The 21,657-nt window shown below is 41.0% G+C and overlaps 1 protein-coding gene across 2 annotated transcripts in view; it reads left to right on the top strand.

Annotated features, from left to right (window-relative positions):
- Positions 1–2,112: 2,112 nt before the first annotated feature.
- Positions 2,113–21,657, top strand: part of RBPJ (recombination signal binding protein for immunoglobulin kappa J region) — a 47,065-nt gene continuing 27,520 nt past the window's right edge. The window contains exon 1 of one of the 2 annotated variants that reach the window (XM_081958919.1): positions 2,113–2,131. Coding sequence is in view for 1 of the 2 variants with exons in the window: in XM_081958918.1 (XP_081815044.1) it covers positions 2,288–2,424 (137 nt within the window). In the remaining variant the exon portion in view is untranslated. Of the gene's footprint in view, positions 2,132–2,256; positions 2,425–21,657 lie in introns of those variants that run through there. The other variant, XM_081958918.1, reaches the window with a different exon arrangement.

Here is a 21,657-nt window from a genome sequence, read left to right on the forward strand (position 1 = left end):
CACCATTTAATTTAGATTTCAAAATTTTCCTAACTCTGTTGGTGTACTCTCTCCTGACAATATTTTTTACTTGTCCATGTTTGATGTTATCCAACTGCAAAATGCCTAAGTATTTGTAGGCTTCATTTTCGTTGCATTTAATTAGTTGGCCATTGGGCATTTCAATTCCCTCACATGTAGTGATTTTGCCCCTTTTTATGGATACAGTGGCACATTTTTCCATGCCAAACTGCATTGAAATATCGGTGCTGAATACTTGGACTGTGTTTGTCAGTGATTGGATTTCTATTTCTGACTTTCCATAGAGTTTCAAATCATCCATATATAATAAATGTGAAAGTTTTTCAGCTTCTTTGGCTGTTTGGTAGCCTAATTTCATTTTTTTTTAAGATTACTGATAGTGGGATCATCGCGATGATGAAGAGAAGAGGTGAAAGTGAATCACCCTGGAAAATTCCTCGCTTGATATTAACCATTCCATAGTTCTCATTCCCTACTGCCAACTCAGTTCTCCATTGTTTCATCGCCTTTTCAGTGAAGGATGTAATATTTTTACTAATGCCAGTTGTTTCTAAGCATTTTATGATCCAACTATGTGGCAATGAGTCGAATGCTTTTTTATAATCAATCCAGACCATATTCAAGTTCGTTTTTCTTTTCTTACAATTTTCTAATATCATTTTATCAATTAGGAGCTGATCTTTTGTGCCCCTACTCCTTCTTTTGTTGCCTTTTTGCTCTACTGGCAAGATGTTGTTTGTTTCCAAATAATCCATAATGTTATCTGCAATAATGCCTGTGAGTAATTTAAAGGTTGTTGGCAAGCATGTTATTGGTCTGTAGTTTTCAGGTATTGTTCCTTTAGTTGCATCTTTCTGAATCAAGTATGTTTTTCCAGTTGTCAACCATTCATCAATTTGACCATTTTGTAAAATTTCATTCAGTTGCCTGGCCAACATTGCATGTAAACTGGTCAGATATTTGAGCCAGAAACCATGTAATTGGTCATTTCCAGGTGATGTCCAATTCTTTACTTTTTTTACTCGATTTTTGACCATCTCAGTTGTTATTTCTAATACTTGCATTTGTTTGTTACCAATGCTTTCCTCAAAGTCATGTATCCACTTTGCTTCCTTATTGTAGTCCTTTGCATTTCCCCACAATTCTTTCCAGAATTCAGCTGTGGCCTGCTTTTCTGGTTTTTGACTTTTGGTGCCACCATTCACATTATTATTATTATTATTATTATTATTATTATTATTATTATTATTATTATTATTATTATTATTATTATTATTATTATTATTATTATTATTATTATTATTATTATTATTATTTATATGATTGTATCACAGCGGCCAGTTGATTCGTCGGATTTGGCATTGATTACTAGTCGGGCCCCACCCAGGGGCCTAGGACGTCGTAACGTATTTTCGTAATATATGTGCAGATCCAAGCAGTGCAGCTTTTTGCATTGAATTCGTGCTTTTGGAATAGCACCCAGTGTGCAGATTACCATTGGAATTACCACTGCTGGTTTGTGCCATAATAGTTGAATTTCAATTTTTAAGTCCTGGTATTTCGCGATTTTTTCATGTTCTTTCTCGTTGACCCTGCTATCACCTGGTATTATTATTATTGATCAGTAAAAAAAATTGATAGTTTATTCTTGTTTGTGGAAACTTTTCATTGTTGTTGTTTTTATTTTATATATTCTTCTCATTTTGATTGTCCTCAAGTGGTTATTCTTCTATTTTTATTTTTCAACGTCTTTATTTTTTATTTCAAATCACAGTCAGGAGCCTAACCCACCCCTCTCTCTCCGAAATGGTTCCGTCCCGCAGCGCTCCGGTTTTTTTCGGCACAAATTCCTCCAGAGCACATAGCGCAGGCCTTCCCCCCTTCCAATCGCGGGAGAATGGTTCGTCCCACTCCCCCCCCCTCCGTACCTCCCCCCCCCCTCTAACTACGCCGGGTCGGCGACCAGGGGAATCCCTTTGGCTCTCTCGCTCGGCTAGTGCTTTCGTCTCGCGAGACATGGGAGCCCAATTCCCACGCCTGTTGCGCCTCAGCTTGAAGGGGAAACAGAGGGAGAGAGAGAGAAAGAGAGACAGCCGGGGAGCAAAGCCCTGTAAGTAAAGGAGTGGGTGGGACCGAACGCTGCGTTCTCCTTGGTTTCCCCCCCCCTTTAGCCCCGCCCTTCTTTAAAAAAAATAATAAAGCTCGCGCGCGTGCGCATTGCCTCCCGGTCACTTTTTTGTGGAAGCGCGGGAGGGGAAAGGGAAGGATGCACCCGCTCGCGCGGCAGCTCGCGCACTCGTATGCCCTCACGCAGGCGCGCGCGCGGCAGGCCCCCTGGGCCGCCTCTCGCGAGAGTAGGAGTTTTGGCGAGAGTTTGTGGAAGATGGCGCCTGTTGTGACAGGGTAAGTACGGGGGGGGGGGGCGAGTGGTGGCTGCGCGGGACGGTCCCTCCGGAGTCGCCTCGCCCTTGCCCTCACGCGAGACCCCCGGGAGCTTTGAGTCTCCCGCCGGCCTCTCCTCGGCGTGGTACGCGCGAGGCCTTCCCTGTTTCGGGGACACCCCACCTTCCTCCTCTTTCCCCGTGTGGAGGTTTCTTCCCTCAGAGGACCGGCCGGGCGCGGAGGCCGCGTCTCGGGCTCGTGGAAGCTGAGGAGTTCGGGGGTGGCTCGTTTCCTCGGGCCCGCGGAGGTTTGGGGTGAGGAGGGCAGAGCTGCTCCTCGCGCGTCCGTGGGAACGTGTGAAGGCATAGACACGTGAAACCGCCTTTTTCTTGTATGTTTCTATGAGGGGTTCCTCCCTGGGCTTTAGAGGCAGCCTTTTCCTCCTGAAAAACGCCAACCCTGTGAGGGAGGCCGGCTTTCCAGAGAGACTAGGGGGGCGGCTGTCCCGCCCGTCCGTCCCCTCAGTGAGGCTTAGACTGGGAGCATCCCTTGCACCGTGTAAGGCTTTGGGGTCCTCGGTTTTTTTCGGAGTACCGCCTTGTGCCGCCTATTATTTATTATTATTATTTTTATTTCTATATTATTATTATATATACTCTATTCATTAAACATGAAACTCAGTCAAATGAACATTCAAAAATGCATCACCAATACCATTGACTGGTGCTAATGGTTGATACCCGTTGCTGCCAGCGTCCTAGGTATCAACCTCTTAAGATGTACGATGCTCCGAGTAGTGTGGTTTTTTTGCAGTTCTGCCGGTGTTATTGCAGGAAGCTGCAATTCGTTGATGTAGCTTATAAAATTCTTCTATTATTGTTGTTGTTGTTATTGTTATTGTTAATAATAATAATAATAATAATAATAATAATAATAATAATAATAATAATAATAATAAATTTGTTTTTGCACCCCTCAAAAAGTGTGGTTTGTTCTACACCGTTTCTTTTCCCCTTTGGGAGTTGGTTTGGCTTCTTCTCTGCTTGTGTCTCCTCATTTTTTGTGTTTGGACTGTTGGGGGTGCCTCAATTTCTCTGCTGCACTGGAAGTTTTTCAAGAAGAGACTAGACTGGCATCTGTCAGAAATGGTGTAGGCACTTGGGGGTGGGGTTGGACTAGATGACCTACAAGGTCCCTTCCCAACACTACTCTGTTCTGTTCTATAATGAGCATGCATACCATGGTAAACTTTATTAACCAATAATGACAGTTTAGGGAAGGTGTGACTCACTTCGGATGGTGTAGTGCAGTAGTTCAGGCCGGGGCAATTTGATTTTTTAATGGGGGCAATTAACCTTGTTTAAACCAAGTTAATGGCCTTTTAGGCTCTGCTTGAGTAAAGTTCACCTTTTGACTAAAATAAGAATTATATTGGGGGGGGGATCAGTATTTTAGAGATGCTTAGGTGGGGCATGGCCAAAAAAAGGTTGGGAACCACTGGTATAGGGTCTCCTGCTTGGGCGGGTGGAGCTAGACTAGATGACCTACAATGTTCCTTCTCAACTATTTTACTCTGTTTTGTTCTATAATGAGCATGTGGACCATGGTAAACTTTATTAACTTTATTATCACTAATGAAAGTTTAAGAGAAGCCTGACTCACTTCGGATGGTGTGAGTTTCTATAGGAAGACTGGATTTTTCTGAAGGGAGAGCTGTCATTTCAGCCCCATAATTATCTGGCTGTAATGGGTCACATCGGTTGCGTAACATGGTTAGTTTCCCCATCTTTCCTGCAGCAGGTTGGTAACCTGTTTAAGGGCTGAGCTGCTTCCCTGAAATTGGTTTTCAAACAAATTTGACAGATGTAGTAATAATGGTGGATTACTCCTCATGGACAGTTTGGGGTCACATACATGTTCCACTGTGAAATGTAGGGGTTCTCCTATATTAAGCAGAAATGGCTGTCTCCTCTTGTTTTATGTTTCTTCCCCAATTTGTTTTCTGAATACTATTGCTTCTGCAAATACCAGTAGTATACAATGTTTGGAGCCTTAAAATATATTGAGATGAGGGCTGGGGATTGGGCCTCTATTTTTGGTTTTCTATTTAGAAAACTTGTTATAAATAAAGGGTGGGTCAATCAGTATCTATCACCTGAAAGTACTTAAATTTCAGTGATGGAGAGCATGGTTTGCTGCTTATATAGTAGTTGTCTTCCTCACAAACCTTTTCGAAATATGTGGAGGTGTCTCTGTGATATAAATATTATTCTGTAAAAAATTAGTATGCTGTGGTTGCTTATTAGAACTGTCATCACTTGCTGATTCTGCGTTATCCACTTTAGTAATAATTACTTGCTCAGTTTTGTTACTTGTAACACTTTTGTTAAAAGGAATTCATATCTCTCTTATTTATGGTTTTCCATTGGTCTTGTACTTTTTTCCTCTTTAAAAAAAAGTCAGGATTTATTTTTTCTATTTTGAAATCATGTTCTTGGGTACCAAAAGTTAAGATAACCAAATAAAACGGACTTTGAAGTTATATCTCAACTTTTCTGGGATGTACATATAATAAAATAAACTATTTGCTGTTTTGTTAATTACTGATATCACAACTAATGGATAATTATCACAGTTTAAATAGATTATATGTGGAAGTTGGGAAAATCCCATATTTGTTGCCATAAATATGACAGTTAAATTAAACCTATTGCTGGCGAAGTATTGATTTAAAAAAAACCTTGTTTTTTATTCTAGTGCTTTCTAAGGTTCTTATGAAATGGTGTTTGGATGTTATTGCTGAACATTTGCAGGGATTGTGGAGAAAAGCTTAGCTTTGCAGAAAAGTAGTTTAGAATACTGCCTGATGGTAGGATAAAGCAACTCATAATGCTTTCCAAATTAAGCACATTAAGATAAATTTACAGAATTTGCCCAGTGCAAAAAGTTATCTTTGCAAATACATTTATATTAGATTAATAATTGTTCCTTTTCTTGTTTTTTCAGTTATGGGTTGGACTTCATTAGCTTTCAAAACACAATGCTTTTGGCATCTTTTAATTCTTTAAGTATATTTTTTATTTTGCAAATGAGATATTAGGATGCATATTGCCAATATGTCATAGAAAATCTACATATTGCCAATCTCATAGAGAATCTGTGTTTTTATTAAACAGTCAATTGAAAAAAACATTTAAAAATGAAAAATAGACTAGCAGTTAGAGCTTATGAAATATCAGCATTTGAGGAACGATGATAGCATGAACATTACAAATATTGTCAGTCTGATATTTAGGAAGGCAGATTAAGATAAAAATCATTTGATGACTTCTGATCTTTGAATGTTGCTACTTCTGAACATTTGCAGGGATCATAGTGAAAAGCTTAGAGTAGAGAATTTAGAAAACTTCCTCATAGTACATAAAGCAGCTCAGAGTGTTTCTGTGGCAATTTCCTACACTGATCTTTAAAATACTTGGAACATATCTTGAACATATCTTGAACCATGAAGCCTATCATGATATATTTATGTAATTTTTTTCTTATACGCTTTTCAAAATGGCAATCTTTTATAAGAGTACTTTATACCCTGTTTTCCCCAAAATAAGACCTCCCCAGATAATAAACCCAATTGGGCTTTTGAGCGCATGTGCTAAAATAAGCCCTCCCCCGAAAATAAGCCCTTGCTGAAAATATTGCAACACAACAGCAGCAGCTATGAAGTGACTACGCTCACCACCTCCTGCACCTCAAAAATAATAAGACCTCTCCAAAAATAAGGCCAAGCGGTTATTTTGGGGGTCAAAAGAAAATAAGACCCTGCCTTATTTTGGGGGGGAAACACGGTAATGAAAAATATCCTATATCACTACAATTTTTTGGCTTTCTGAAATCTTTCAGTTAAAAGTCTAAGAAATATATTCCTAAATAACTTACATAGCCACATCTCTTTCATAATTCCATAGCGCATGAACTATCATTGAAGGCACCCTTTAACTATTCAGAAATGGCAATGTTCTTAACAGATGGCCAACAAGTAGTCTGTCCCATTGTTTCTTATCCTTAGCCTCTTTAAGCTGTGTGGACTTCAACTCCCAGAATTTCTCAGCCTGGCTAACTGGAGAATTCTGGGAGTTGAAGTCCATGCAGTTTAAAGTGACCAAGATTGACAAATCCGTTTCTTAATAGCACAGACATTCTTTCATGTTTCCTGAATCCAAATAATTTAAGAGCATCTGGTTTTATTGCCAGTGATTTGAATTACTGTAGACCCAGACTGTACAATAGATATAAATGGATGTATTATGTCCATTTGCAAAACAAATCGGGCAGTTCGCTAAATAACTCGTGTGATTTGAAATGCCTATATTTGAGAGATTTTTTAAGGGAAGAAACACCAAACATCAGCTCATGCCTATGAAACTTAACCTTGCCACACACACCACATCACTTTCAGAAACTTCTATGTGATAAGAAACGAGTTGTTTTTCCTAATTATAAAGTTATGTTTTTATTTTAAAAAATAACCTCAGAATCTTCAGGATTCCGATTGAAAGCCATATCCTACAGGCTTATAACATTTCACGATTAGTTTAGTGACGTTGCAAAACTTGTAATAAGTTGTTGAATTTGCTGTGTATTGTGTGACAGCATTAAACACCTGCACCCATTTTATTAGATATTATCTTTCTATCTAACCTTTCTACAAAACAATTCAGAATCATGGCAGCCTTATGACGTGAGCCGAGTTTGCTCAGAGCCTTTAGCTGAACTGAGATTTCAATGTGAGGTTTCTCTCTATCTAGCATTCAAAGCGTTATGGTACAGTGACATGGGGGTGGAGCTGCAAGTGTTTACATCCTCTTTAGTGTTATTAGTAAGTTTCAAGGAAAACAAAAAGGATGCTTATTTTCTGCTACGTTCCCTTATGTTGAAATGCAAAGCTAACTATTAATTACTCTCTGCCAGTGCATTGTAATTTAACATTTGTAAACAAAAAGGTATGTGCCTGTCAGATTAAATCTGAAAAATATTTTTTCTTCTCCAGATAGAGATTCCTTGCACTTTTCTAAGAAACAATTGCAGCAGGTTTCATTAAATGTAACATTTTAAAAAACTGCACTCTTTATAACATTTTAGTCTCTTAAGAAGCCGTAGATGTAATTGCTTACATGAGCCTTATATCAGTTTCCCTCAGGTGAACAGCCAAGAAAGCTTTTTTAAAAATACATAGATAAGCTAATTTCTGTAGTTATTCTAGATACTACGTAAACACGGTTGTACAAGCAAAAGACAAATGTGTCTGAATTTTTTTTTTGCGATATTTTATTGCACGGGTAGGCAGCTTTGCTGTTTTCAAGGCCGTAGCAGCAAAGAAATGAGGTAATTTTGTTAACAACTGGGGTCTGTGTTTTTAAGAGAGGAGGTTGCACTTAAAAAAGAAAATCTAGGGTTTATCAGGCAGCATATTTTTCATTTCTAAAAAAAAAAAAAACACCAATTGACAAGAATTTATGCCATAACATGGCAAGTTAACATGAAGTGATGTTAGAGATGATTTTGTAAATTAATTCCTCCAAAGGGAATTTCATGAGAGTTGGAATTGCCTATGATTGTGTAGCCTTGTATTCTTAAATCAAAAACTTACCTTACTTTAGAGCCTTCACTTGCTCAAAAAATTGAGATTCATTCTTGTCTTGGGTATCAAGAATTGATTATCCTGATAACTGGATAATGTTAATAAGATCAATGTAGCTATGCACGATAAGTAGAAATTGTATTTGTTGCTATGTTAAAATATGTATGGAAATGACAAAGCCAGAAAGGTTGCTCTATGTCCAATGTTTTTAAAGTTTATTTAATTTTAAAAAAGAGAGTAGATATCCTGATTGTCACTGTGCATGTCTTTCTAGAAACTAGGTAAAGGTAAAGGTTCTCCTCGCATATATGTGCTAGTCATTCCCGACTCTAAGAGACGGTTTCAAAGCCGAAGAGCCAGCACTGTCCGAAGACGTCTCCATGGTCATGTGGCCGGCATGACTAAATGCCTAAGGCGCATGGAACACTGTTACTTTCCCACCAAAGGTGGTTTTCTACTTGCATTTTTACCTGGTTTCAAACTGCTAGGTTGACAGAAGCTGAGACAAGTACCAGGAGCTCACTCTGTTACGCAGCGCTAGGAATTCGAACTTCCGACCTTTCTGATCGACAAGCTCAGCGTCTTAGCCACTGAGCCACCGCATCCTTTACTAGAAACTACTAGCATTCAAGCTGAGCTTTCTTACAAATATTTTAAGTCACCCTCATTATTTGTAGTATTTGCATGCCAGTAACAATTGTATGTGAATCACATTGGTTACTCATTGACATTTTGATGGGATAAACCAAAGATCTAAATAAAAGTATTAGCAATGGTTAGCAAATTGATTATATTTAAAATTTGGCATTACAAATAGACTTACTCAGAAGGACTGGAATGAACTTTTTGGGGGTAAAATGTTCTCCAAAGCAAGCATTCAGCTTAAAGAAAAAAATACTCAATGCTATTTTTGTAATGTTCTTTAAACTTGTAATGGTGTGATATGGCTTCACTTTAAAGATCATTGCAGATTAATCTTGGACGAAAACCTTTAGTAACCCTTAAATATGTTTTCTTCCATGAATTTTCAGTATATTGTTGATACTGAATGCTGCAAAGACCTTCAAGAACTTTTTTTGTCAATGGCTTTCTTAAAAGGATAGGATAACTTCCTAGATCAAGGGTCTTCAACCTTGGCAACTTTAAGCCTGATGGACTTCAACTCCCAGAATTCCCCAGCTAGCAAAGCTGGGTGGGGAATTCTGGGGGTTGAAGTCTGCCAGGCTTAAAGTTGTCAAGGTTGGAGACCCCTGTCCTAGATAATCTCACTGAAGAAAGCAGGATGAAAAGAACAAGGAAATTTATTTAAGACTTATTTTGATTTTTGATGAGTATGGGCTTTGATACTTCAGTGACATTTTGTCAGGGAAATGTTGCGCTTTGTATTATATTGGACACTTTGACAGGAGTGTAGTATTCCCTAAATGTGATTTCTTTATTTACAATTCAGGGCTCCCCACTCCGGTTCCAATAATAACCCTGTGAAGTAAGTGGGGCTAAGAAAGTGAAAGTGATCAAAAACCAGCTCTATCACTTTGTCAATTTTACTATAATGTTTCAGTGGGCGCATTGATTTGTGGATATTTTAGTGCTGCCATGTTTCCCTGAAAATACGACCTACATAGAAAGTAAGTCCTAGCTTGATTTTTATATGTGCACCCAAATATCACTACCCCCCAAAATAAGCCCTAATTACCCTGTTTCCCTGAAAATAAGACCTCCCCGGATAAAAAGCCCAATTGGGCTTTTGAGCGCATGTGCTAAAATAAGCACTCCCTGAAAATATTGCAACAGAGCAGCAGCCATGAGGTGACCACGCTTGCCACCTCCTGCACCTCAAAAATAATAAGACCTCCCTGAAAATAAGACCAAGTGCTTATTTTTGGTGTTAAAAGAAAATAAGATCCTGACTTATTTTCAGGGAAACATGGTAAGACCCCGCCCACTCCATGGTGCATGGGTAAAAATTAAACTATGGTGGGGTAGAGTTGCCCTATTACTTATGTTCGGATAGTTGCACCCAGGCCTTGCAAACCTTGGCCCATTTCTTCTGCAGCGATAAAGGCTTTCCTGAAGGCCTCTGCAGCTGATAACAGAGCTCGGGATCGAACAGGGGCTCTGTTATCAGGTACAGCGGCCTTCAATAAAGCCTTGCTGGCTGCAGAAGAAATGGGTCGAGGTATGCAAGGCCTGGCTGCAACTATCTGAAGCCGAAGAAGTTCCTGAAGGCCTCTTGACAGCGAAAAGGAGGCTGGGTAACGCACACGTGAGGTGAATCAGTGGATGACCCCCCCTCAAAAATAAGACCTGGTGCCATTTTTGGTGGCAAAAAAGTATAAGACAGGGTCTTATTTTCAGGGAAACATGGATAGATAGTTCAAGAGGTTAGAGGGAATAGAATAGAATGGAATAATAGAATAGAATTTCTTTATTGGCCAAGTGTGATTGGACACACAAAGAATTTGTCTCTGGTGCATATGCTCTAAGTGTACATAGAATACATTCATCAAGAATCATAAGATACAACACTTAGTGATAGTCATAGGTTACTAATAAGCAATAATAATCCAAAACAAGAAATATATTATCTTCAAAGTTTGAAAATATATAGTTGTTTCTGTGTATCATTCATTACGCGTGATAAAGCCTTATTCTAGTAGCTCTCATTAAATCATTAAAAATCTCTCTGATTGGCTACCAGGATTTAAGCGGTGGAGACGTCTTGAAGACCTGGTCTGAATCTCTGAAGCTAAGCAGGGTCCATTATGATTAGGACTTGAATGGTTTTTATTCCCAGGCTGAAAAGCTAGACTGACAAGTGGGGAAAAAATATCTTAGAAGAAGGCAACTAAAAATCAATGCTGAGAAAAGAAAGTTAAGTAAATGCAAAGTATAGTTCAATATTTAAGATATTATTTATATTGGACAGTCAGTTTGTTCTAATGGTTAATGCTAGAAACCAAGAGATGATGAGTTCTAGTCCTGCCAGAGGCATAAAAGTCGGCTGGGGGACTTTGGTCGAGTCTCCCAGCCCAATGCACCTCACAGGATTGTTGTGAGAAAAATAGAACGAAGTACTATTAGGTATGATTGCCACCTTGAGTTATTTACCTTTCCCCGAAAATAAGACAGGTCTTATTTTCTTTTCACCCCCGAAATAAGTGCTTGGCCTTATTTTCGGGGTGGTCTTATTATTTTTGAGGTGCAGGAAGCAGAGAGTGTGGTCACCTCATGGCTGCTGCTGCATTGCAATATTTTCGAGGAGGGCTTATTTTGGAGGAGGGCTTATTTTAGCGCATGCACTCAAAAGCCTGATTGGGCTTATTATCCAGAGAGGTCTTATTTTCAGGGAAACAGGGTATTAAGAAAATAAATGGTACTATAAGGTTATTTATTTACCATATTTTTTGGAGTATAAGTCACACCTTTTTACCTCAAAAAAGAGACTGAAAATCTGGGTGCATCTTATACATCGAATACAGCATTTTTTGCCTCCTGAAGCCGTTTTGCAAAAAACGGGCTGTTTTTTGGAGGTTTGCAGAGTGCAAAAACTTTTTTTTTCTCTTTCGGAAAGCTCTTTAAAGTGATTAATGAGAATTGATCATGTGCTGTTCAAGCAGAAACAAAGTCTTACGTGCTGCAGATTGTCAGCAATTTCCTTCTCCAGCCCATGGATAAATACACCTGGAAAATCTACCTACCTACCTACCTACCTACCTTCTCTCTCCCTCTCTCTCTCTCCCCCCTCCCTCCCTACCTGTTGTGACCCAGTTGCAGTTGGAGCTGCAACCAGACTCCGACGACGAGGGGTCTGATGAGTCAGCTCTGGAAGATGTGGGGGACCCTGGACAGGGTTCCGACTCCGAGCAGGGATCAGAGACGCTGGTTGGCCACCAGGAGGCGCCTGAGACATGGAGCAGTGGTGAAAGCCAAAGGGAGTGTGCTCCTGACGTCATGCCTTGGAGCAGTGGGGAGGAGACAAGGGAGTTGGTTTTGGATGCTCGGCAATGGAGGGCTGATAGACGTAGAACATCGAACCAGATTTCTCCCAAGCATTACAGATGCGCTCGATGGATCCGCCAGTGGTGGCCTTGGCTGCCCCAGCATCGCTGGTACCCAAAGATGTGGCAGGCAACCTGAAGGCAGAGGACAGGAAGGCAGAGATGATCCTCAGGAAGACCTTCCAGTCGTCGGCATGGGCCATTAAGGCGGCGGCCTCCGCCTCATTTTTCAACCGTATGACCATCCTTTGGATGGAGCAGATCCAGGCGCGTATTCCACCAGAGGACATCCGCCTACACCAGGACATCAACAAGTGAGTGGCGATTACTCAGTTCTCAGCTGATGCTACCTTAAACGCCATGAAGTTTGCTTCCAGGGCTATGGCATCATCTGTCGCGTCCTTCGCAGATACAGAAGATAATTGGACCCAGGTGGTTGTAATTAGGCTCCTCTCAAGATTGTATAAAAGGAATAACTTTCCGGAGGCTGGTTGCAGAGTTCAACTTATCTACCAATGCTGGACAGGCGTTCATGTGCCTGTGTCTTATCTTGGAAGTCTGGATTGCTGCCAAGGTCTAGTCAGTGTGTTAATTTACTGTGACTAAATAGAGAGGGGTCAAAACACCTACCTACTGTATTTCTCTCTATATCTCTCTTCCCCCTCTATCTACCTATGTACCTACCTAGTCTCTCTCTCTATTTCTCTTTCTCTCCCTACCTATCTACTGTGTTTCTCTCTCTCTATTTCTCTATTTCTCTCTATCCCTCTACCTACCTACCTACACACTCTCTCTCCCTACCTACCTATTGTATTTCTCTATGTCTCTATTTCTCTATCTATCCCTTTACCTACCTACCTAACTGACTAACTAACTACTCTCTTTCTCTACCTACCTACTTTTTTAAAAAAATTGCCTCATCAAAAACCTTGTATATTGTAATGATTAGTATATTAGTAGAAACTCAGGACAGCATATCTAACACCTTTTCTCCCACTATAATCTTTGTGGTGAAGGGTTACACTGGGGGAGAATGATTGCCCAAAGTAACTCTCAAATTCCCAGGGCTGAAAGAAGTTTCACCTTTCTTTATGTATTAAAGTGGATATTTGGAGTCTGTTGAATTTGTGAATATGATGAAACATTAGGTCGGCATCTGTTTTTAAGTTTCCTAATATTGTACTCTACTTCATACAATGTTATATTTATGTACAAAAAGTCCTATAATAGGAACAGTCATATTTCTTCTCATAAGTACATTATAACACTCGGGTAGAATCCATTTCAATGTACAGGTAGTCCTCACCTTAGGACCACAGTTGAGCCCAAAATTTCTGGTAGTTAAGCAAGACGTTTGTTAAGTGAATTTTGCCCCATTTTACGACTTTTCTCTCCACCGTTATTAAGTGAATCATGCAGTTAAGTTAGTAACATGTTTGTTAAGTGAATCTGACTTCCCTCTTGACTTTGCTTGTCAGATGGTCACAAAAGGTGGATCGCATGACACTGGGACACTGCCCCGTCATAAATATGAACCAGTTGTCAAGTATCCGAATGTGACCATGGGGATGCCGCAATGGTCATAAGTGTAAAAAACGGTCATAAGTCACTTTTTTCAGTGCTGATGTAACTTTGATCACTAAAGGACAGGTGACTTGTTCTGTATCTTGTAGGTTTTAAATTTCTGTAAACTGTTTTAGGATGGTGAGGTAGCAATGTAACAAATAACCCTTAAAGTTGAAAAACGATACGTAATTTCCGACTATTGGACTGCAGATTAAATAATTGCACGTTGGTAATATGCCAGTAAAAGGGACACGGTGGCTCAGTGGCTAAGACGCTGAGTTTGTTAATCAGAAAGGTAGGCAGGTTGGCGCGTCGAATCCCTAGCACTGTGTAACGGAGTGAGCTCCCATTACTTGTCCCAGCTTCTGTCAAGCTAGCACTTCGAAAACATGTAAAAAATGCAAGTAGAAAAATAGAGACCACCTTTGGTGGGAAGGTAACAGCGTTCCATGCACCTTCGGCATTTAGTCATGCTGGCTACATGACCACAGAGACGTCTTCGGACTGCACTGGCTCTTTGGCTTTGAAACGGAGATGAGCACTGTCCTTTAGAGTCGGGAACGACTAGCACATATGTGCAAGGGGAACCCTTTACCTTTAATGAATCACATATCATTTTGAAGAACTTGTTGCTAGATATATGCAACAGGAAGCTCTCAAAAGCAACCAGCCTACTGGAAGATACCACCAAAACGCACATTCAAAATCATTGGGAAAATAATATTTTTATCATTCCTATCCTGAGTGCACTGTACAACTAGTTGACGGTAGTGAGATTTTCTGCAGTTAAGAACATATTTGCATTTCTGTTTTATATATCGAAAGAGTTGGCTTTGTTGGCATGCTCTTTTCCTTTGGTGTGTAAGCTCCCCCGTGTGGCAATACACTGCATTTTGCCTTGTGTGCTGAAGATGTTACCTACCGTAGTCCAGCAACAAAACCCATGTCTGCAAACAGCCAAACTCAGCCCCAAGAACTCCGTGCTGCATTTTTCCTGGTTTTCCTAGTCTCAGACAACATTCCATGGGATGATCTCATTTGATACCTTTGCCAGAGACATTATTCATCTGTCCAGTACGTATTTTTGAGTTGTTTTGAGAATGGGAGTGAGAGACCTGTGTGGATGGGGGAAATAAACGAAGGCAGAAATTTGTGTGTGAAATGCTCGATGGGATTTATATGGTCTGAGCCTTGGGGAATGTATCTTTTGTTTTATGTTTCCAAGCTAATGACTTTGTAATTCAGTTTTTAAAGGTAAGCTTTCTACAATAAGTAAGTTAATATTTTGCACATCAGTCATCTTGGGGGAATGCTATCTTTGAGTCAGTTGTAGAGATTATGGTTACTATACAGCAGGGGTGGGATTCTACCGGTTCGGACCAGTTCAGGCAAACTGGTTCGCCCCAGCAATCAGATGGGCCCTCCCGCCCACCAGCGTTATATTCCTACCTTTTTCTTCTCAGTTGATTTGTGTGGCAGAGAAGACTGCCGTGTGAATCAGCTGCATTACTCTTCCGAAGAAAACCAGAAGTGAAGATTTCTTCAAATTTTGCACGTGTGTGCAAATCGCATGATCACCAAGCTGGTTGTTAATTGAGAGGATCCCACCACTGTTGTACAGCAATATGAAGAGGAACTGTGTTGCACAGTGCAATTTCTAGTTCATGTTTTGCATTCAACCATGCTGGCTATTATGATATCATTATTACACTTGATCTTAGCTAAGTCTTTGATAAGTGATTGTGTTTAATATTATTCAAAGCATGCAAAATACGATCAAACCAGGCTAATTGTTCCATTGAAGTTTTCAAAAGAAATCTGTTTTAGTAAGAACTAAAAAGATGAATGTGAATATGCATACTGCAGTACTATGGAGAGAAAAAAAATGGCATCTTTACAAGGCCAGATCCTGAAGATGAAACTCAAATAGTTTGTCCATCTCATGAGAAGGAAGGACTCACTGGAGAAGAGCCTAATGTTGGTAAAGATGGAGGGCAAAAGAAGAAGGGGATGACAGAGAATGAGGTGGCTGGATGGAGTTATCAAAGCAGTAGGCGTGAGCTTAAATGGACTCCAGAAGATTGTAGAGGACAGGAAGGCCTGGAAGAACATTGTCCATGGGATCGCGATGGATCGGACACAACTTCACAACTAACAACATCTTTCGACTTACAGATTTTTAAGCTACAAAAATGAGGGGAGACAATTTGAAAGAATGTCAGTAAGAATTTAATCTAAAGTATTACAACTGAAGCAGTTTCCCCAATTCCTGTAACCCAGTTTTGCTTAGGGAGACCAAGAAAAGACCAAGGCAAGACCTTTATTGCCACTTTTTTTCTGTTGAACACACTGACATGTGTTTGAGGATGGTAGAGGACAGGAAGGCCTGGAGGAACATTGTCCATGGAGTCACGATGGGTCAGACATGACTTTGCAACTAATAACAACAAATCTTAGCGTTTCTTAACCTTGGCCACTTTAAGAGGTCTCGACTTCAACTCTCAAAATTCCCCAGCCACCCATTCCCCAGGATAGTTGAGAAACAGTGGTCTATTCAATAGCCTAGCATAGCTGAGAAAGTATAGTCTTGGATTCTAACTGATTTACAGGCAATTCTTCTTTTTCAGCCTCTGTTTTTGTCAAAGCAAAGGTGTAGATGGGTTGAATCAGTGATTGATTTTGTGTGGCTTATGTTGGGTCTTGCTAGTTGTTTTTAAACCATGCTAATGGCAAGTTCTTGAAGGTGTTCCAAATCAATGAAAAATAATAAAAATAAAAATAAAAAAGAAGTATGGCTGTACAGGTATTTCTTTGAATTGGAAATACTATTTTTATTTCCTAACTAGTGGTCAAGGGAAAAATATCCCCTGGCCACTTAACTATAATAGAAGCGTATACTTTTTATTTCATAAATTGGGAGAGGATGATGAAGAGGATGAATGTGAAATATTACCAGTGACAGGGAAAAGGAGAAGAAAGATTTTGTCTGGAGTCTTTTTCTGGAAGAGCAGTTCAGTCTGTACAAAGGAGAATAAAGAAGTAGCCCAGAGAAAAGAACATGTAGGAGAGCATCTAGCTCAGAGGTCAGCAACCCATGGCTCTGGAGCTGCACGTGGCTCTTTTATCCCTCTGCTGCGGCTCCCTGTCACCGGTCAGCTCCACAATTGATAGGGCTTTTGGTTAGGATAGGTAGAGGAAAAAGGACGCCGCGCTAGAGGAGACTCTATGGTGGGGAACCGGACTTCCAGGCAGCAGAGAAAAAAGGATACTGTGCTAGGAGGAGACTCTATGTTGGGGAAACCGGACTTTTGGTTGGCTCCAAAATTAAATGGGGGATTTCCAGTTAGAACCTTTCTGGCTCTTTGAGAGCTTAAGGTTGCCAACCCCTGATCTAGCTGAAATTGTTTGAGTCTTGATGACCGACCCAAAATATTAAAAGAGCTTGCAAATTAAATCCAGAGCTGTTTTCTTCATTTAGGATTTTTGGAATATGGGTCAAACTCCATATGTTGTATGTTTTCAGACTTCTGTCTTAAACAGTGCAGAAAAGTGGCTTTAGAAACTTGCAGATTTTACATCAATATATTGGACATTTTAAACAGTCTGAGTGTTTTTGAAAATGAACTGATTTGTTAAGTAATTAATAGATATTCAGATGTGAGCTATAGATCACATTTAACTGTAGATTTGCTTACTTTGAAGTTCCCTAGACCAGTGGTGGGCAACCTTTTTTTTCAACTGAGCCAAATCTCGCCAAAACCACGATTGAAATTTATTTTGAGAGCCACATTTTTAAAACCGAAAATACATAGGATGGTACACTGTTTTTAGTTTCAATAAACTCTGGCATTTGAAGCACGCAAGTCTTAAAGCTGTCAAGTTACAAGATCCTTGCACCCCTAACCCTTTAGAAAAAAAGAACCCCAGGGGTCTTCAAACCTGACAGCTTTAAGACTTGTGGACTTCAACTCCCAGAATTCCTCCTCCAGTCATATTGGCTCAGGAACTCTGGCATTGAAGTGTGCAAGTCTTAAAGCTGTCAAGTTGCAAGACCCTTGCACCCCTAACCCTTTAGAAAAAACCCCCCAGGGGTCTTCAAACCTGACAGCTTGAAGACTTATGGACTTCAACTCCCAGAATTCTGAGAATTGAAGTCCACCAGTCTTAAAACAGCCAACTTTGCAGACCCCTGTGTTAGCCCAAAGCCTGGTGCTGGACCTTGCTCCCCCATTGGTGGAGCCCCAAGAAGCGAGGAGGGAGAAAAAGAGACGGAGGCCAAGGAGCTTCCCCCCCCCCCAGCAAAAATCTAACCGGGGAGCCGGGCAGTAGCAAATTAGCCAATAATGCCGGGAAAGCGAGGTCTGACCGGGTGGGCAGCGAAACTCCAGGGCTCTCTGTTCTAATTCCCCGTGAAAACTGTTGCCTCTGAAGCGTTTGCTCTACTGTTTGAACCTTTAAGCGCCCCTTTCCCTTTTTTCTTTTCGACCCACAATGATTAGGGAGGATCCTGAAGTCGGGCGGGGACGAGAAGCGAGGAGGCAGAAAAAGAAACGGAGGCCAAGGAGCTTCCCCCCCGCCCCCTCCCAGCAAAAATCTAACCGGGGAGCCGGGCGGGCAGTAGCAAATTAGCCGATCACGCCGCGTGGGCAGTAGCAAATTAACCAATCACGCGGCGTGATCGGCTAATTTGCTACTGCCCGCCCGGCTCCCCGGTTAGATTTTTGCTGGGAGGGGGCAGGGGGAAAGCTCCTTAGCCTCCGTTTCTTTTTCTGCCTCCTCGCTTCTCGTCCCCGCCCGACTTCAGGATCCTCCCTAATCATTGTGGGTCGAAAAGAAAAAAGGGAAAGGGGCACTTGTTTTGAAGTGCCCGAGAGGAGGGAGGGGAGCGGGCGCCCAGCACACAGAAGAGCCGCATTAAAATGTGTAAAGAGCCGCATGTGGCTCGCGGGCCGCGGCTTGCCGACCACTGCCCTAGACCACCAGCTAGCGGTCACCAGCTGGTGGTCTGTGGACCAGTGGTGGTACACAGAAAAATTATTTGCATTTTTTATATTGCACTAAATCAGGGGTCCTCAAACTACATCCCTTGGGCCGGATACATGCAATGAACATTTGTGTTGCTGCAGAGAGTCTCCCCCTTCAGGGTCTTTTTGTGCAGGTTGGAGGGGCGCAGAAATTCCGACTTGGGGTTTGCTTCAGCCTCCTGGTACAGGGTTTGGGCGAAGGCTGGAGGGAAGAGTCGCTGGTGGCGAAGAGCTGGAAGGGACTTTGGAGGTCTTCTAGTCCAACCCGCTGCCTAGGCAGGAAACCCTATGCCTTTCCAGACAAATGGCTATCCAACATCTTCTTAAAGACTTCCAGTGTTGGGGCATTCACAACTTCTGGAGGCAAGCTGTTCCACTGATTAATTGTTCTGTCAGGAAATTTCTCCTCAGTTCTTAGTTGCTTCCCTCCTTGATTAGTTTCCACCCATTGCTTCTTGTTCTACCCTCAGGTGCCTTGGAGAATAATTTGACTCTCTCTTCTTTGTGGCAGCCCCTGAGATATTGGAACACTGCTATCATGTCTCCCCTAGTCCTTCTTTTCATTAAACTAGACATACCCAGTTCCTGCAACTGTTCTTCATATGTTTTAGTCTCCACTCCCCTAATCCTCTTTGTTGCTCTTCTCTGCACTCTTTCTAGAGTCTCCACATCTTTTCTACATCGTGGTGACCAAAACTGAATGGGCTACTTTTAATAGCATAACACTGGAAATTATTGGACTTTGGGTGGGGGAGAGGAGAGACTGAAAGCTTTTTTTAAAAAATCAGCTAAAGTTAGTAATATTGTATGAGTGTTCTGAAGCCATTGTTGTAAAGGGAACCTTGAACTTCTTAAGTTGTTTGTAGTAAAAAGGGGGGAAATCCTTTCCTTTAAAAGTTCTGTGAAGGGCAGTTTTGCCTGTCCTTGAACTTAAATGGAATGATTGAGTTGACATGATCTGTTGTGGCCCAGCAGAGCTGGCAGGAGATACGGACAGTGAGGAGGTTGGGGAGGAACATAGGCCACTCCTGGAGTCTGGGGAAGGCTCTGATGAGGGCTCTGTGTCAGAGGCAGAGAGGGGGCCAGAGCCGTCTGACAGCTATCAGGTGCCTTCAGAGTCAGACATCAGTGAAGCAGACAAACAGCTGGAGCCTGTTCCCAGTGTGCACATGCACAGAGTTGCCAGACGAAGGGAACAGCTAAAGAACGGGGGTCGACTTGGGAGTAAGGCCACAGGTGGATGATGAATGGCCTTTCCCAGAGGAAATAAAAGAGGAGCGAAAGGGGAGTGGAGTTTGCAGGAGACAATTAGTTCACTTAATTGGTTCATGCCTCTCTGAGACTCCTTGCCAAGTTTGCAGATATTGGCCTGGCAGCTCTCCAAGCCAGATAAAGTCTGTGACTGTAAATCCTCCCTCGAAAGACATTGTTGGATGTGAAAGAGAAGAATTCACAGCAAATTAATAAAGGGTTTTTTTGAAAAATTGAAGGAATTTTTGCTACATTTATATCAGATGTATGCTCATAGAAAAATGATGCAAGGACATCTTTCCTTTAATTGCTAAACATCCTAAAGACTTCAGGGCAGAATGTATTAGATTCATATGTTTTTCCCCACCTACAAGAATAATGTTAATGTGATGTCTTTTCATCTGAAAATGAGTTACTGATCTCAGACCACTAAGTTTCCTTGTGATTTAAGAGAAACTGAAACCTGATCTTCCCACTACAATGTTAAGTATTCTGTCTGCTGTCCTTCAGTGGTTTTATGTCCAGGAGTAACTTCCATTAAAGACAGAGGCCAACTTAGACATGATTGTCACATGCTCTTTGAGCAGGAATCTTTTTTTTTCTACATTGCTCAAAGCCCCACTTTAAGGAAGGTTAGCAGTTTTTAAATTTGAAAAAGAAAGAAAGAGAAAGAGAAAAGAGAGAGAAAGAGAAAGAAGGAAAGAAAGAAAAGGGGAGGAAGAGAGGAAAAAGAAAGGAATGAAGAAAGAAAGAAGGAAAGAAAGAAAAGGGGAGGGAGAAAGGAAAAAGGAAAGGAATGGAGAAAGAAAGAAGAAAGAAAGAAAGAAAGAAAGAAAGAAAGAAAGAAAGAAAGAAAAAGAAAGGGGGAGGGAGAGGGAAAAAAAGGAATGAAGAAAGAGAAAGAAAGAGAGAAAGAGAAAGAAAGAAAAGGAGGGAGAGAAGAAAAAGAAAGGAAGAAAGAAGAAAGAAAGAAAGAAAGAAAGAAAGAAAGAAAGAAAGAAAGAAGGGGGGAAAGGAAAGGAGAAAGGAAACCCATGTAAATGGAATGGATATTCTGCAGTGATTCACTTAACAGTTGTGGCAAAAAAGTTTGCAAAATGTGGCAAAACTCACTTAACAAATGTCTCACTTGCTAACAGAAATTTTGGGCTCAACTGTGGTCATAAATCAAGGACTACCTATACACATTTGAATTGTTAAATAGTACCATTTTGCTCTGCTGCATACCCAGATGCCTCAATTTATACCTGGCTGGGCATCCAAGATGCCTCTCTGAAATATAGCAACCTAAAAGTCACTTGCATTCTGTCCTACCATAGAATGAAGAGGATAAACAATTCCTTTGGTTTCTCTAGGTAACCAGACTTTTTTTTTTTAACTGGCTGGCTGGTACATTAAAAGTAATAGAATTGTGAAATCTCTGCTGGTTTTTAGATATCTACTATTCTTTGGACGCAGTGTCTAAGACGCTGAGCTTTTCAGTCAGAAAGGTTGGCAGTTTAACAATTTGAATCCCTAGCGCCACGTAACGGAGTGAGCTCCTGTTACTTGTCCCAGCTTCTGCCAACCTAGCAGTTCGAAAGCATGTAAAAATGCAAGTAGAAAAATAGGAACCACCTTTGGTGGGAAGGTAACAACATTCCGTGTGCCTTTGGCATTTAGTCATGCTGGCCACATGACCACGGAGACGTCTCCTTAAAGACCACCTTAAGCACTTGCTCTTTGGCTTTGAAACAGAGATGAGCACTGTCCCCTAGAGTCGGGAACGACTAGC

Source organism: Natrix helvetica (assembly GCF_964273705.1).
Source record: "Natrix helvetica genome assembly, chromosome: 7".
Taxonomy (NCBI): domain Eukaryota; kingdom Metazoa; phylum Chordata; class Lepidosauria; order Squamata; family Natricidae; genus Natrix; species Natrix helvetica.